The sequence below is a fragment of the Nomascus leucogenys genome, chromosome 13 (genome assembly GCF_006542625.1).
Source record: "Nomascus leucogenys isolate Asia chromosome 13, Asia_NLE_v1, whole genome shotgun sequence".
NCBI lineage: Eukaryota > Metazoa > Chordata > Mammalia > Primates > Hylobatidae > Nomascus > Nomascus leucogenys.
The window spans coordinates 89933088-89947145 of NC_044393.1; the positions used below are offsets into that span (position 1 = coordinate 89933088).

At 42.6% G+C, this 14058-nt stretch overlaps 1 protein-coding gene across 3 annotated transcripts in view; it reads right to left on the reverse strand.

Annotated features, from left to right (window-relative positions):
* BRAF (B-Raf proto-oncogene, serine/threonine kinase) overlaps positions 1–1052 on the reverse strand; it is a 203398-nt gene extending 202346 nt beyond the window's left edge. For all 3 annotated transcript variants that reach the window (XM_030825892.1, XM_004090241.3, XM_030825893.1), the window contains exon 1: positions 707–1052. In XM_030825892.1, coding sequence (XP_030681752.1) covers positions 707–838 — 132 coding nt within the window. In that variant the 5' untranslated portion in view covers positions 839–1052. The remainder of the gene's footprint in view (positions 1–706) is intronic.
* Between the last annotated feature and the right edge of the window lie 13006 nt (positions 1053–14058).

Consider the following 14058-nt stretch of genomic DNA (forward strand, 5'->3'; position numbering starts at 1 on the left):
TGAGCGGGCGGTAGATGGGAATAGAATGGGGGTTACCAATCAGCGACAGAGCGCCGACAAACATTAGGAATAGAGGACCAGAGACCAGAAAAGGCATCGGAAACTGCGATTCAGGATTGAAAAAGTAAAGACTAAATCAAAATAATTTGCTGGGTAAAACAGGTGAAGAGAAATCCCCAAATAGAAAAGTGAAAAAGGGCAGCGGACTGAGAAGGGGGGCAGTCCGGGAGAGGAGAGAGGAAATGATGAGCCCCATCATTCCCACGACCATGTAAGAATTACACGCGACAGTAACTCGGGCTGTGGTCCCAGCCCAAGCAACTAACCTATATCCTCCACCTCGAGGCCGCCGCCGCCCCCACCCCACAGAGATGCAGAGCTGGATACTTCAGCCAGTCGTGACCTTCTCGAACCAACCCTGAGTTTCGCCCCCTATTGATAGCCTCCCGCTCAACCACCGCTGCCCCAATCCCCACATCTGGGGTGGGGGCCAGGGAAACCCCCCGGGCCATTGTGTGTGTTTACGTAGGAAGGCTCTGCATGACGGAGAGGGACGCGGGGGCGATGCCCACCTCCCAGCCCGCGTAGCCGGCCCGAGAAGGTGGCTGAGGGCATCAAGCCCCCACCGCCGCCTCTTTCCAAAATAAACACCAGCCAGCCGCCGACCCCGGAGTCGGGAGGGCGGCAGGGTGGCGCCGGCACTCACCTCCTCCGGAATGGCAGGGTCCGCAGCCGAAGAGGCCGCGGCGCCGGCGCCGGCCTCGGGCTCCATGTCCCCGTTGAACAGAGCCTGGCCCGGCTCCGCGCCGCTACCACCGCCACCGCTCAACGCCGCCATCTTATAACCGAGAGCCGGGGCCCGAGCGGCCGCTGTCGGGCGGGGAGGGGGAAGGGAGGCGGAGAGCTGGGGGAGGCGGAGGCGGAGGCGCGGGGGGCGCGGGGAGGAGCGGCCCGGGCAGCGCCGCGGGCGGAGGGCGCCTGGGCCACCTCAGGTACCGGCCCGCGGCCCCGGGCGCAGCCGAGCCTGAGGGGATTGGGGGAAGGACGCTAGGCTGGGGGTGCGGGGGGGAGCGGGGAAAGGGGGCGGAGACGACGAGAAGTCGCCGCGGCAACGGCGTCACCCTCGTGTCACGGTCGTGACGTCACCCCGGTGCGTGACGTAATCTGAGGAGCGCCTTCGCGCCGTCGTCCGGGGAGGGTTCCTTCCCCTCTAGCCACCCGCGCTCTCACACTTTGCCTCCGCTCCGCCCTTTCCGTGGCTCCGGTTTCCTACTTTCCTCTTGTCTCCTCCGTCCACAGCCTATTCTGTAATGTGGGATTTACTAGAAGAGCAGGGCTGGTGTTCGAGGAGGAGAAGTTGAAATCCTAGAGGGAGGAAGGCGGGGAAGCCGATACTACTTGCTATTTCCACTGCAATGAACGTCTCGGTGTCATCAAAATAAGAACTTCAACCCCAAGGTTGAAACAGCCAAGCAGAATCTGATGGAAATATATTTAGGAACAGCTGAATTAGCAGTGCGACGCTTGTTTTCTTTTCACTGAGGAATTCAGCCAGTTAAAACGAGTCTAAATGGAAGTCTGAAAGCTTTTTCTTCATTGTTGAGGAATAAGATGTTTCATGTATTTTTCGTTTTCCAGATTCATTCATTTAGCAAATATCAATTGAGCACTTTCCATGCCGTAGGGCCTGTACAAGGCACATAGCATTCTAGACATCTGAAGCATCAAAACTAATCATTTTTATTTTGAAGAAAATCACTCAAAATATTTTATGTACTTTGTGCCTTTCATGAACAGAATATTCCAAGCATTCTCTGCAAAATACGCATGAAAACAATTGGGAGAGAAGAGGTCAATTATTTTTGAGAAGCCCAGTTACAGAATGAAATTCAATTCAATTCGTTATTAAAAATACATGTATCTAATAAAAAGAATAAATAATTGGAAAAGAAAAGTTTAAGGAAGAGAGAAATGGGAATGAGAAACAATTAGTCTGGGCTCCCAATGGCCTGGAGTGAATCACCAAAGTAACCTAAACATGAAGTCATGAAAAGCTAAGTGGATTCTGCCTTTTAGTACTTCCCATCATGGGGAAGTCACCAGCGACCTCCTTACTGTATTTTGGATGATTCAAGAAATAGAAAGGTGTCCTACTGACTTCTGAAACAGGGTGTCTTCATATTGATTAGGGTCACCGTAAGCCTGGGAGCTGATGCTTACTCTCAGGTAAAGGATGGTGTGTGAGGCTGCTTGATGAATCAGAATACTAACATTCTTCTGCATTGAAAAAATATAACCTATAAGATGAACATTGTAGGCCGGGCGCAGTGGCTCACGCCTTTAATCCCAACACTTTGGGAGTCTGAGGCGGGTGGATCACCTGAGGCCAGGAGTTTGAGACCAGCCTGGCCAACATAGTGAAACCTCATTTCTATTAAAAGTACAAAAAATTAGCCTGGCTTGGTGGTGCACACTTGTAATCTCACCTACTCAGGAGCCTGAGGCAGGAGAATCACTTGAACCTGGGAGGCAGAGGTTGCAGTGAGCCGAGATTGCACCACTGAACTCCAGCCTGGGCAACAGAGCCAGACTATGTCTCCAAAAAAAAAAAAAAAAAAAAAACCATGGTATGCTTTGTTAACTTCATTGTACATTCTCCTCCAAGTAGGAAAGTTTCCATGAGGAAATAAATTTAAGTCAAAAAGTGGCTTGGCAAATGTAGAGTAAATGAACACAATGGATGATGTCATCAAGCTAATCTGAAGCACCCTTTACTATAAGGACATACTTAGAAGCAGACTGAAATAGCACCATTAGCCAGTCATGGCACCTTTTCCCCTTTCATCACCCTTTCATCAGAAACACAACTGGCAAGATTTTTAATTCTCTAACTGTCCTATTTCATTTTTAAAAAATTAGCTGCTAAAAATGTTATATCATTATAACACTTCCTTATAACATTAAAAGTTTTAAAGGTTTTTTTTTTTCTCGCATTGGTTCCATTTTGAATTCTAGCCTTATTTGTCTGTATCAATCTGTAGTTCAGATCTTCCATGATTATTTCTCCACAGGATGACTGGTCTCATCCATTTAGTATTGATTCTTCTTAGCGTTCTACTCATTCGACATTTTCTGACCTTGCCTTAAAATTCTGGATATATCCTATTTTACTTCCTTAGGCCATTCTGAAGTCCTACAGTATCCAGATGAGAAATGAGAGAAAGCATAAGTTTTGGAGTCCAAAGATCAGGATTTTAGTGTCAGCACTCCACACCTTAGCTATATAATCTCAAACCAGGTAAGCTTAAATCCCTGTTTGTTGTTTTGTTTTTTAATCTATAAAATGAAGGTTATAATAATGCTAGTCCAACCTGCCAAACTGTATCATTGTGAGGATCAAACATTATACTTTCGCCCTCTGAAAAGTATAAAATTACCCTCTCAGTCAGAATTCAGACAAGGCATAGCAAAGATGGCTTATCTCTGCTCCATGATGTCTGGGGCTTCAGCTGGGAAGACTCAATGCCTGGGGGTGTCTCAATGGTTGAAGACTGAAATCCTTTGGAGGCATATTTTCTGACATGGCTGGTGGTTGAAGCTGGGACCTCAGATAGGGCAGTCAGCCAGAAGACCTAAACCTACTCTTCATGTGGCCTGAGCTTCCTCCTAGCATGGCTGCCTCAGAGTTGTCAGACTTCTTACGAAGCAGCTCAGGGCTTCAAATGCTAGTGTTTGAGTAAACAAGGTTAAAGCTGAATTGCATTTTATGATCTAGCCTCCAAAGCCACACAGCATGACTTCTGCTGCATCGTTTTATATTATGAGCAAGTCACTAAGTCGGGCTCAAATTCAAGGAGAGGAGATATAGAGCCCACTTCTCAATGAAGTGTCAAATAATTTACAGCCATGTTTTAAAACCACCACAGGTCATGTTTAAAATGATAAAGGGGCTACTCTGTAGCCATGCACACACCTTCTTCCAAAGGGTTCTACACCAGTCAACTTTATCTCCTCTTTATTACTAGTAATCACCAAGACACATCTCAGTATTTGGCTGTGTCCCCACCCAAATCTCATCTTGAATTCCCATGTATTGTGGGAGGGACCTCATGGGAGCTGATTGAATTATGGGAGTAGGTCTTCCCTGCACTGTTCTCATGATAGTGAATGAGTCTCACAAGATCTGATGGTTTTAAAAACGGGAGTTTCCCTGCACAAACTCTCCCTTTGCCTGCTACCATCCATGTAATACATTGACTTGCTCCTCCTTGCCTTCTGCCATGATTGTGAGGCTTCCCCAGCCACAGCCATGTGGAACTGTAAGTCCAATTAAACCTCTTTCTTTTGTAAATTGCCAAGTCTCGGGTATGTCTTTATCAGCAGCGTGAAAATGGACTAATACAGTATGCTAATGAACAAGCCCTTACCTTCTTTTTTCAGCTTCTGAGGCCTCTACTGCATGCAAAAATAGATACAAGTCCTTTGCCATTGGACACGGCCTGTCTTCTGAGCACCTCCCCCAAAACCCAGTGCTGCCATAGGCAGTGTTGATGTGCTGAAACCCTCTACACAAAACAGTGTCCCTGCAGCCTGTAGCCCATAATGAGCTAAGCCAGTGTGTGTTCTGAGCCAAAACTGAACACCTCCTTTTTGTGTTGTAGTGTGCCATATGGGCATCAAAGCAGCATTATCTTGCATTCTAAAGTCTTAGAGACATTTTAATCAACACAGCTCTTTTAGGTTTTATTCAAAATCCCCTTTCGCCCTAGGGCATTCATGTATTCACAGGAAGTTGGAAAACAAATCTAGGTGAGAGGTACTGCTCAAGCATTGCTTCAGTTTATGACTGAGACACTTTACTGCCAAGTCTGACCCTTTCTTCCCCGGACACAAGTTTATTTCCTACCAGCATTTCTATCTCGAATCCTGCATTCTATTATAATGGATGCTGGAGAGTCCCACCAGCCAGCCAGGCCTGCCCAGCCAGGTCTGATCCCACACTGATATGATCAACTACTGGAAAACAAGCAAGCAGCCTCTAGGAAGCTTCTGCAGCACCAACCAGATTCAGTGATGTATAGCTGATCATAGTTCACTATTTTCTTTATGAATCAAGGTCATTATTATGAATAACAACACCTCCTGTATTGTTTAATGGAGGGCTGCTTCCAGAAGCTATTTAGGTGTGAACAGAAAATAGAATTATAGAGCTGATTCAGCACAACCCTCCCACAGAGAAATGCTCAGAAACCCCTTTGTGGAATTCCAGACTCTGTGTAAATACTTTAATGATGGAGACCTTACTAATATAGTACATCCAACTCTAACAGTTAGTTTCTGAAGTTGAATTGAAATCCTCCTCTTTATGACATTTGTATTCTAGTCTGGGTTTTGCCTTCTAGAGGAACACAGGATGAGCCTATTTCTTATTCTGTGTAACTGCTTTTAAGTGTTTGAAGGAAACTGTTTGCTTTAGCATATTCTCTCCCAAATATTTTCTCTTCTTGCTGTGTACTCTTTTCAATGTTCCTCTTAAAACACAGACCCATAAATTGAATACCGTTCCAAATTTGGTCCTTGCAAATTTGGTTTCTTGCAACCAAATTTGGACAAAACAAACTACAAGTAAATCTTTAACTTTATTTAGAAGGTTTGTTATTGATAGCAATATTGGTTTTGTAATTCTGAAACAATTTTGTGTTTATTGTGGAATAGAACCGAATGAGTACATATGTTAAAGTTGGGAATAAGGGTTTTTACTGTGGAAAAAGTGAGAAACAAATATAGAACAAGGGAAATTGAAGAAGAATGCTTTGGTGTGGTATTTGAATTTGAGGTAGCAATATGGACATAGGAGTGTGTGTGTGTGTGTGTGTGTGTGTGTGTGTGTGTGTGTATTCATGTATTCTTAGGTCTGCCCCCTGAAAGGGGTGCTTAGGAGTAACAATAAGTATACCTGGTACCTGCATCTTGATTTTGAAATGCCGTTCTCCACTAAAAGTAACCAGGGCTCCTTTGAGAAATGGCTGATGCCAGATCTGGGGCAGGAAATTTATAAATTGAGCTTGCATATGACGAGCCTTGGTATGCTTGAGAGCAAGGACTTTATTAAAGACTACTAGGTCATGTCAAAAGGAGCCAACTACAAGACCCCCATTGGTCCAAAATGGGACAATAGAAAGATAAGAAATAATAATGACAGGAATGGGTTGCAATATATTTAATTTTTTTAAATCCATAAGTCCATAGTAATGAGAGAGAGAAAGAGATCGTGTGAAAGAAAAGTGTTGAAAGAAAGGTAAGAAGTGAAGTTTCTTTTAAGGACAAATTCTAGTTACTATAGAGAAAATGAATGATGGATTTAGAAAAATGACTATTTTGCAACCGCCAATATAAAAACTACTCCAGGTCAGAACCATCAAGAGTTGCTAAAAGTATTATTGGGTGAAAGATTTTTGAGGTATAGGACAGTCTCATGGCTTCATAGTACCATCACACAGACCTTATCAATTACAAAGGGAGATGCTACTTTTAAAATGGAGAGATGTGGCAGTCACCTCAAGCTAACAAATTTAGCGTCACAAACAGGGATACAGTTCAACATTACGTAAGTGCTTGTGTGAAGCATCACCTATGTAGTGCAGGTATTTTGGCCAAAAAGGTGCTTAACCTGAATATAATAAGGAAATAGTCAAATCCAGAATGTGGGACAAGACAAATCACTCTAACTCTTTAAAAACTCAATATTATGAGGAACAAAAAAGTCAAGCAGAGGGGATTATTCTAGATTAAAAGAGATTAAGGAGATGTAAGAACCAGATATAATGCATGAAACAACTGAATCCTGAATAAGAAAATAAACTACAAGGATATTTTTGGGACAATTGGGGAAATTTAAATATGGGCTGTATACCAAGTTATAATTTTGAGTTAATGGTAATTAATTAATGTTCTTTATTTTATGAGGAAGTAGTGTTTAGAGATGAAATATCATGTCTTCAATTTTTAAGTAGTTCAGAAAAAGAGACAGAGAAATAAAGAAAATGTGATAAATATTAACAACTGGGGAAGAAAAACAACTGGAAAATCTAGATTAAGGATATAGTAATTGTTTGTAATGCTACTCTTTTTTAAATTTTGTAAAATGTTTTGTAGAGACAAGCTTTCACTGTGTTGCCCTAGCTTGTCTCAAACTCCTGGCCTCAAGCAATCCCCCTGCCTCAGCCTCCTGATGTGCTAGGATTATAGGCATGAGCCACTACATCTGGCCCTGTAATACTGTTTTTTAAGTTTTCTGTATATTTGAAATTTTCTCAAAAAAATCTGAAAGAAATTTTTCTTTTGTAATATAAAAATAATATACATTTACGGTAATAAAATTTTGTATTGAGTTTCTAAAGGAATGTTTCTTGCAGACAATTAACGTGTTAGGTATCTATTACTGTTACTATTGTATTGTTACCTTCTTCTTGCATTATCTGCCTAAACTCTATTCCTGATAAATCTATTTTGTAAATGCTTTTTGTTTTCTGATACTTTGGAATTAAACCATGTTGCATCATGATTCGTAGACAATAAGAGTCTGCAAGACAACTTTTTTTTTTTTTTTGAGTGGGAGTTTCGCTCTTGTTGCCCAGGCTGGAGTGCAATGGTGCTATCTCAGCTCACTGCAACCTCTGCCTCCCAGGTTCAAGCGATTCTCCTGCCTCAGCCTCCCAAGTAGCTGGGATTACAGGCATGCACCACCATGCCAGGCTAATTTTGTATTTTTAGTAGCGATGGGGTTTCTCCATGTTGGTCAGGCTGGTCTTGAACTCCTGACCTCAGGTGATCCGCCTGCCTCAGCCTCCCAAAGTGCTGGGATTACAGGTGTGAACCACCACGCCCAGCCAAGACAACATTTTTTATGGATTTGATCAAGTTTTAATAAGACCTTGTAATGTATCTCTACCTATCAAGTAGGAATTTTCCCATATATTAAATATAGGTATATTATTCTAAGTGTGTATATGGAATACACGTTTTTTATTATAAACATTTACAGCAAAACCTTTCCTGGTTTCTTCTTAAAATATTTTTATGGTGTCCCCTAGTTCCATTTTTTTTATTTCTTCAGTTATTCAACAAAGATTTATTGCATAGCTACCATGTGCCATGTGCCAGCTACTGTGCTAGGCTGTTTATATAATCTGAACAATGACAGTCTTAGATTTTTTTTGTTTGTTTTAACATTTATCATTACTGTAGGAGAGCTTTAAATACAGTACACTGTTAAAGAGTACATATTTAATAGTACCCCCACTTTTATAGATACCAGAACTTCTCTTTCTGTTTTTGTGTATGTGTGTGTGTTTTTGTTTTTGTTTTTGAGACGGAGTCTCCCTCTGTTGCCAAGGCTGGAGTGCAGTGACACGATCTCGGCTTACTGCAACCTCTGCCTCCTGGGTTCAAGCAATTCTCCTGCCTCAGCCTCCTGAGTAGCTGGGATTACAGGCGCGTGTCACTACACCCAGCTGATTTTTGTGTTTTGAGTAGAGATGGGGTTTCACCATGTTGGTCAGGCTGGTCTCGAACTCCTGACTGCGTGATCCGCCTGCTTCAGCCTCCCAAAATGCTGGGATTACAGGCGTGAGTCACTGCGCCTGGCCTGTTTTTGTGTGTTTAATATCTCTGATGCCGATTTTCAAATCTGTGCTTTGCTCTTGTGTTTGATCGTTAGGTGTAGATATGTTTTTTATGAGATCTTGCTTCCCACTTCACAGAGAAAATATAGGCTCTAAGATATGAACTCTGTAGCTTCAAATTACAACTATAAACTTCTATGCATTTTTGTTCATTCTTACCTCCTTTCCTGCCTCACAGTATGAAGTGTTGCTCCTCTTTTTGCATTTGATACTTTTGGCTGTTTCCTTTTTCTTGAAAATATCTGTTGCTTTAGATGTCATGACGCTACATACTCCTGCTTCTTTTCTTGAAGGCCAGTTATTTCTTGGTTTCCTTAATGGGGTCAGTTTTGACCATCTGCAGTTTGACTGTTGGTATAACACGGGGCTCCATTCTTTGCCTATTTCTTTTCTTACAGAACTTGTCTCAGTCAGGTCAGGCCACTATAGCAAAGTACTACAGGCTGGGTGGCTTTAAAACAACAGAAATGATTTCTCAGAGTTCTTGAGGCTAGAAGGCTGAGATCATGGTGCCTGCATGGACAGGTTCTGGTGAGGGCCCTCTTCTGTGTTACACTCTGCTGTCTTCTCATTGTGTTCTCATGTGGCAGAAAGAGGACATGAGAGCTCTCTGGGGCCCCTTTTTATAAGGTCACTAATCCCATTCATGAGGGCTTCATCCTCATGACCCTCCCAAAGCCCTTACCTCCTAATATTGGAGGTTATGACGTTAACATATGAACTTGTTGGAGGGGGAACACAAACATTTGGTCCGTTGCAGAACTCCTTCTACCCTCTTACCCATTCCACTGGTTTTATTTACAGTAATGTTTCCCCTGGCCTCAACCTGTTGTATCCGACTACTTACTAGATGTCTGCACCTGAGTATATCACAAACACTGCCAAACTGGCAAGTCCCAAGCTGAGCTCTACAATTCCCACTTTCTGCTTCATCAGCTATTCAACCTGTAATTTAAAAAAATCTCAGTTACCACCTTTTGACTTTATTATTTAAAGACAAATACTAATTCTATCCTTTATTCTCTGTTGCAGATATAATATAAATCTCTTTCAGTGAATCCCTGTAATCATTTTCAGTAATTGAGTTCAGCTACTTCGGAAGTTTTTCAACAGCACTTTGTTATACGTATATGTCTTCACTTTCACATCTTTCCACATTAGGTGTCCTCTACTGAAGGAAAATATGAATATTTCCTTTTTAAAACTCTTTTATTTATTACTTTGATACTTCTCTGGCCATTTCAGTTGCTCCTAGGTTTGAAGTTCTGGTTTCAGCATCTGCCTTAATCATTTCCTTATACTTTTAATAGCTCATTATTAGATGATTTGGGCCAAATATCAATTTAACATTTTGTAGCTATATCTGATTTAGATAGCTAGTATATATGTCAATCACAGTTTATATATTTTATACATTAAAGTAACCTAATGGCTTGGGAGGCAAATATTCTAATTATTCAGAGATGCATATATATATATATGTATCTCTCTTACATTATTCAGAATTAGTGTGGTTTTGTAGATGGCACTTTTCATGTAAGAATTTCTCTTCATGAATATAGGCTGGGCGTGGTGGCTCAAGTCTGTAATCCCAGCACTTTGGGAGGCCGAGATGGGAGGATCAGTGTAGGTTAGGAGTTTGAGACCATCCTGGCCGACATGGTGAAGCCCCATCTCTACTAAAAATACAAAAAATTAGCTGGGTGTGGTGGGCGCCTATAGTCCCAGCTACTCGGGAGACTGAGGCAGGAGAATGGCTTGAACCTGGGAAGCAGAGTTTGCAGTGAGCTGAGATCGGGCCGCTGCACTCCAGCCTAGGCGACAGAGCAAGACTCTTGTCTCACAAAAAAAAATAAATAAAAGAATTTCTCTTCATGAATATAAACATATCATGCCTGATTTTGTACGGGACAATCATTCACTCTCTAGGAAGTTATTAGTGACTAAAATAGTAGAAGAAGTTGGAGGTTAGGAAATTCAGAAGCCAGGAGGAGCCCTGTTACTTTAAGGAGAAGATTGACTATTTTATCATTTTGCATTTTATGTTATATATTTTGGACATAAGTGCAGTGGATTGTTTTGGATGAGACCAGGCCCAAAGATTTTTGAAATGTTGAAGAGAAGATGTGGCTAAAACTGCCTTTAAAATTTATAAGCAGGAGACTTCTTAGTGGGAGCAGGGCTGTGGTGGCAGCAGCCAGCCAGGCGAGATTCAACCTGAACCTGAATTTTACTGCTGCTGGCTTATAGGATATTGAGAAATTCAGGCAGTAGCTTCATAATATTACCTACCTTTAAAAGTTTTTGAGTATATAGATCAAGGTTGAAACTCCCAACCCTATACTGAAGAGTGCTTAGAGAAGTCTGTAGCTAAAAATAAACAAGTTAAAGTCAAAATGGACACAATAAAGAAATTTAAAAGCCTTATGCTTCAAGAACGGACATGGCTAAGAATTGAGCCATCAAGGTGGGGATCATCCATCTTCTTAACTAGCTGATTTTTACCAAGCCTGAAGGTACCCATTTATTGCCCTTGCTGAACCGACATGCCCGTTACAAAGTATTTGTGAACATTGAATATTAAAGTTTTCTTGCTAATGTGGAACTGGAACAATTACTTCAAAACCATTATAATTTTCCTCAAGGCATATGTCCTTGTAATTTGACCTTGCTGGGTGCTGGAAACTTCAAGTTATGGGAGATGTGAAACCAGTTTTGTTTTCTCTGTCCCTGAAAGTTTATATTATTGTCATGTTTTTAGCTACAGGCAACTTCACATCTTTGGGTGTGATTTATTTAATTACTCTCCATGGGAAAATCGGTCCTAGGAAAATCATTTTGGAAATATGAACTATGCCTGGTAAACCAAAGAGTTTTAAAAATTAAAAGTTACAACTCTTTATTTTGAGAATGGGTCTAGATATAAGCAAACACTGAACCCTTTTTTCCTCAAAAAATAAAGTCATTGTGGCTGGGTGCTGTGGTGTGTGCTTGTAGTCCTGGCTACTCAGGAGGCTGACACAGGAGAATCACTTGAGCCCAGGAGTTTGAGACCAGCCTCAGCAATATAGCAAGATCATCCCTGATTCGATGAAAAAATTTAAAAATTAGCTAGGCTTGGTGGCAAGTGCCTATAGTCCCAGCTACTCAGGAGGCTGAGGCAGGAGGATCGCTTGAGCCAAGGAGTTTAAGGCTGCAGTGAGCTGTGATGGCACCACTGCACTCTAGCCTGGATGACAGACCTCATCTCAAAAAAATAAAAATAGGCCGGGCACGGTGGCTCACGCCTGTAATCCCAGCACTTTGGGAGGCCGAAGCGGGTGGATCACGAGGTCAGGAGTTTAAGACCAGCCTGACCAATATGGTGAAACCCTGTCTCTACTAACAATACAAAAATTAGCCAGGTGTGGTGGTGCGCACCTGTAGTCCCAGCTACTTGGGAGGCTGAGGCAGGAGAATCACTTGAACCCGGGAGGCGGAGGTTGCAGTGAAGCAAGATCGCACCACTGCACTCCAGCCTGGGTGACAGAGCAAGACTCCATCTCAAAAAAAAATAATAATAAATAAATAAAAATAAAATTTTAAAAATAAAGTCATCATCAAAATAACCACATAAATGAAGTGTTCTGACTTAGATGCAGGCTATTTTGTCTTTTTGGATGGAGGTTGGAGAAGGCATGTGGGGGTGTTTGTGTGTTAGGTGTTGTGATAGAATATATGAAAACAGTTGCTTACTTCTATGGCTAAGGCAGACTCTCTGGTTGGTAGCGAGCTAGTGCTGAGGGAAGCTTGCCAGAGATGAAGAATGAATGGTGAGGAGAAGTCAACAAGGCACTCTGTGAGAGACCTCATGAGGTTTGGGCTTGAGCACCTGGGAAGCAAAGTGTCATGAATGGAGAGAGCAGGCCTTTCTCCCCATATCCCAGCCCTGTTCTGGCAATGTGCAAACAAATGGCTCTGCAAGTGTCAGGGGGTTACAACCTCGGCCTGATAGTGGGGAGCCCACAAAGCGTGCTGTCAGCATTAGTGTCAGTGATCCTCCCTCAAGCAGTCTCAAGGGCAGTGGACAATAGCCAGGGCCAACCAAAGTAGAAGAGAAAGAACATGGTGGTCCTGAGTGGGAAATGGCGTGAGAACACCGGAATGCTGCAGGGCCCATGTTATACCATTCCATCCACATTTTACTCCCTGTGACTCTCAGCTGGGCCCTGGGAGTGATATTCACCCAGAATACCATGTCGGTCATGCATTCCGGAATTGGGCAATGTGTCTGCCTGGTCTTGGGAAGCATGCCTTTTGGAGACTCCCAGAAATAACTGCAGGCTTCTTTTCATGGGCTGCTGAGGTTCAAGCTATCAAACTTGTAGGGACCAAGCCATTATGATTTTGAGTTTTGAATTAATACATCCTCATTTTATTCATATGGTCTGATAACATCTGGGAGTCCTGGTTACTTAGCTTTTACCACTCTTATCAGAGATTGTCGGGTTGTCTTATAGTAGGGGCCAGCGGGAGTATAAGCAGTGTTCCAAATTCAAGTGCATTTGGAGGACTGGTGAGACAGGCCTGGCAGCATGCATTTGCATGAGGGTCTGTGATGGCTTGTAGGTGGGTCAAAGAGTATGAACCTGTGTTAAATAGAGTGATTTTCAGAATAGCATAATATCCATTTTTCAGATTGTTCTCCACTCCTACTTATACCTGGGTTTTGAGGTAAATCTGCAAAAAGGTCATATTTAATTTAAATCTGTTCAGGGCAGAGCTTATGGCAAGCTCTAGTGGGAGAATCAGTGTAGACCACTCTGGAGAGCAGACATGCCATCTGAAGAAGAGAATTATAGAAACATTTTCTGGCACATTACTGGGAGAAAATTTGACCATGGGGAACCAGGGGGTGATGGGTCCAGAAATGCCCATTAGGCATTTTGCCAGACTTGCCAAATCATGAAGACAGGTGGGCCCAGGAGCAGTCCATCAAAAAATTGAAATGGTACATTTGGGGTCAAATGTGAGCATAGCAGAAGGCACAAATAAGCTTCAGGGAAAGGTAGCCTAGACTGATGTCCCCTGCCACAGATGCACATGTACCCCTACCCTAACTCACACTCATGACTGTGTTGTGGGGAGAGTTCCTATATAGCAGCTAAAGGAAGATGTATTAGTCCGTTTTCATGCTGCTGGTGAAGACATACCCGAGACTGGGTAATTTATAAAGGAAAAGAGGTCTGATGGACTCACAGCTCCACATGGCTGGGGAGACCTCACATCATGGCAGAAGGCAAAAGGCACATCTTACATGGGGGCAGACAAGAGAGAAGGAGAGCCAAGTGAAAGGGGAAACCCCTTATAAAACCATCAGATCTTGTGACACTTA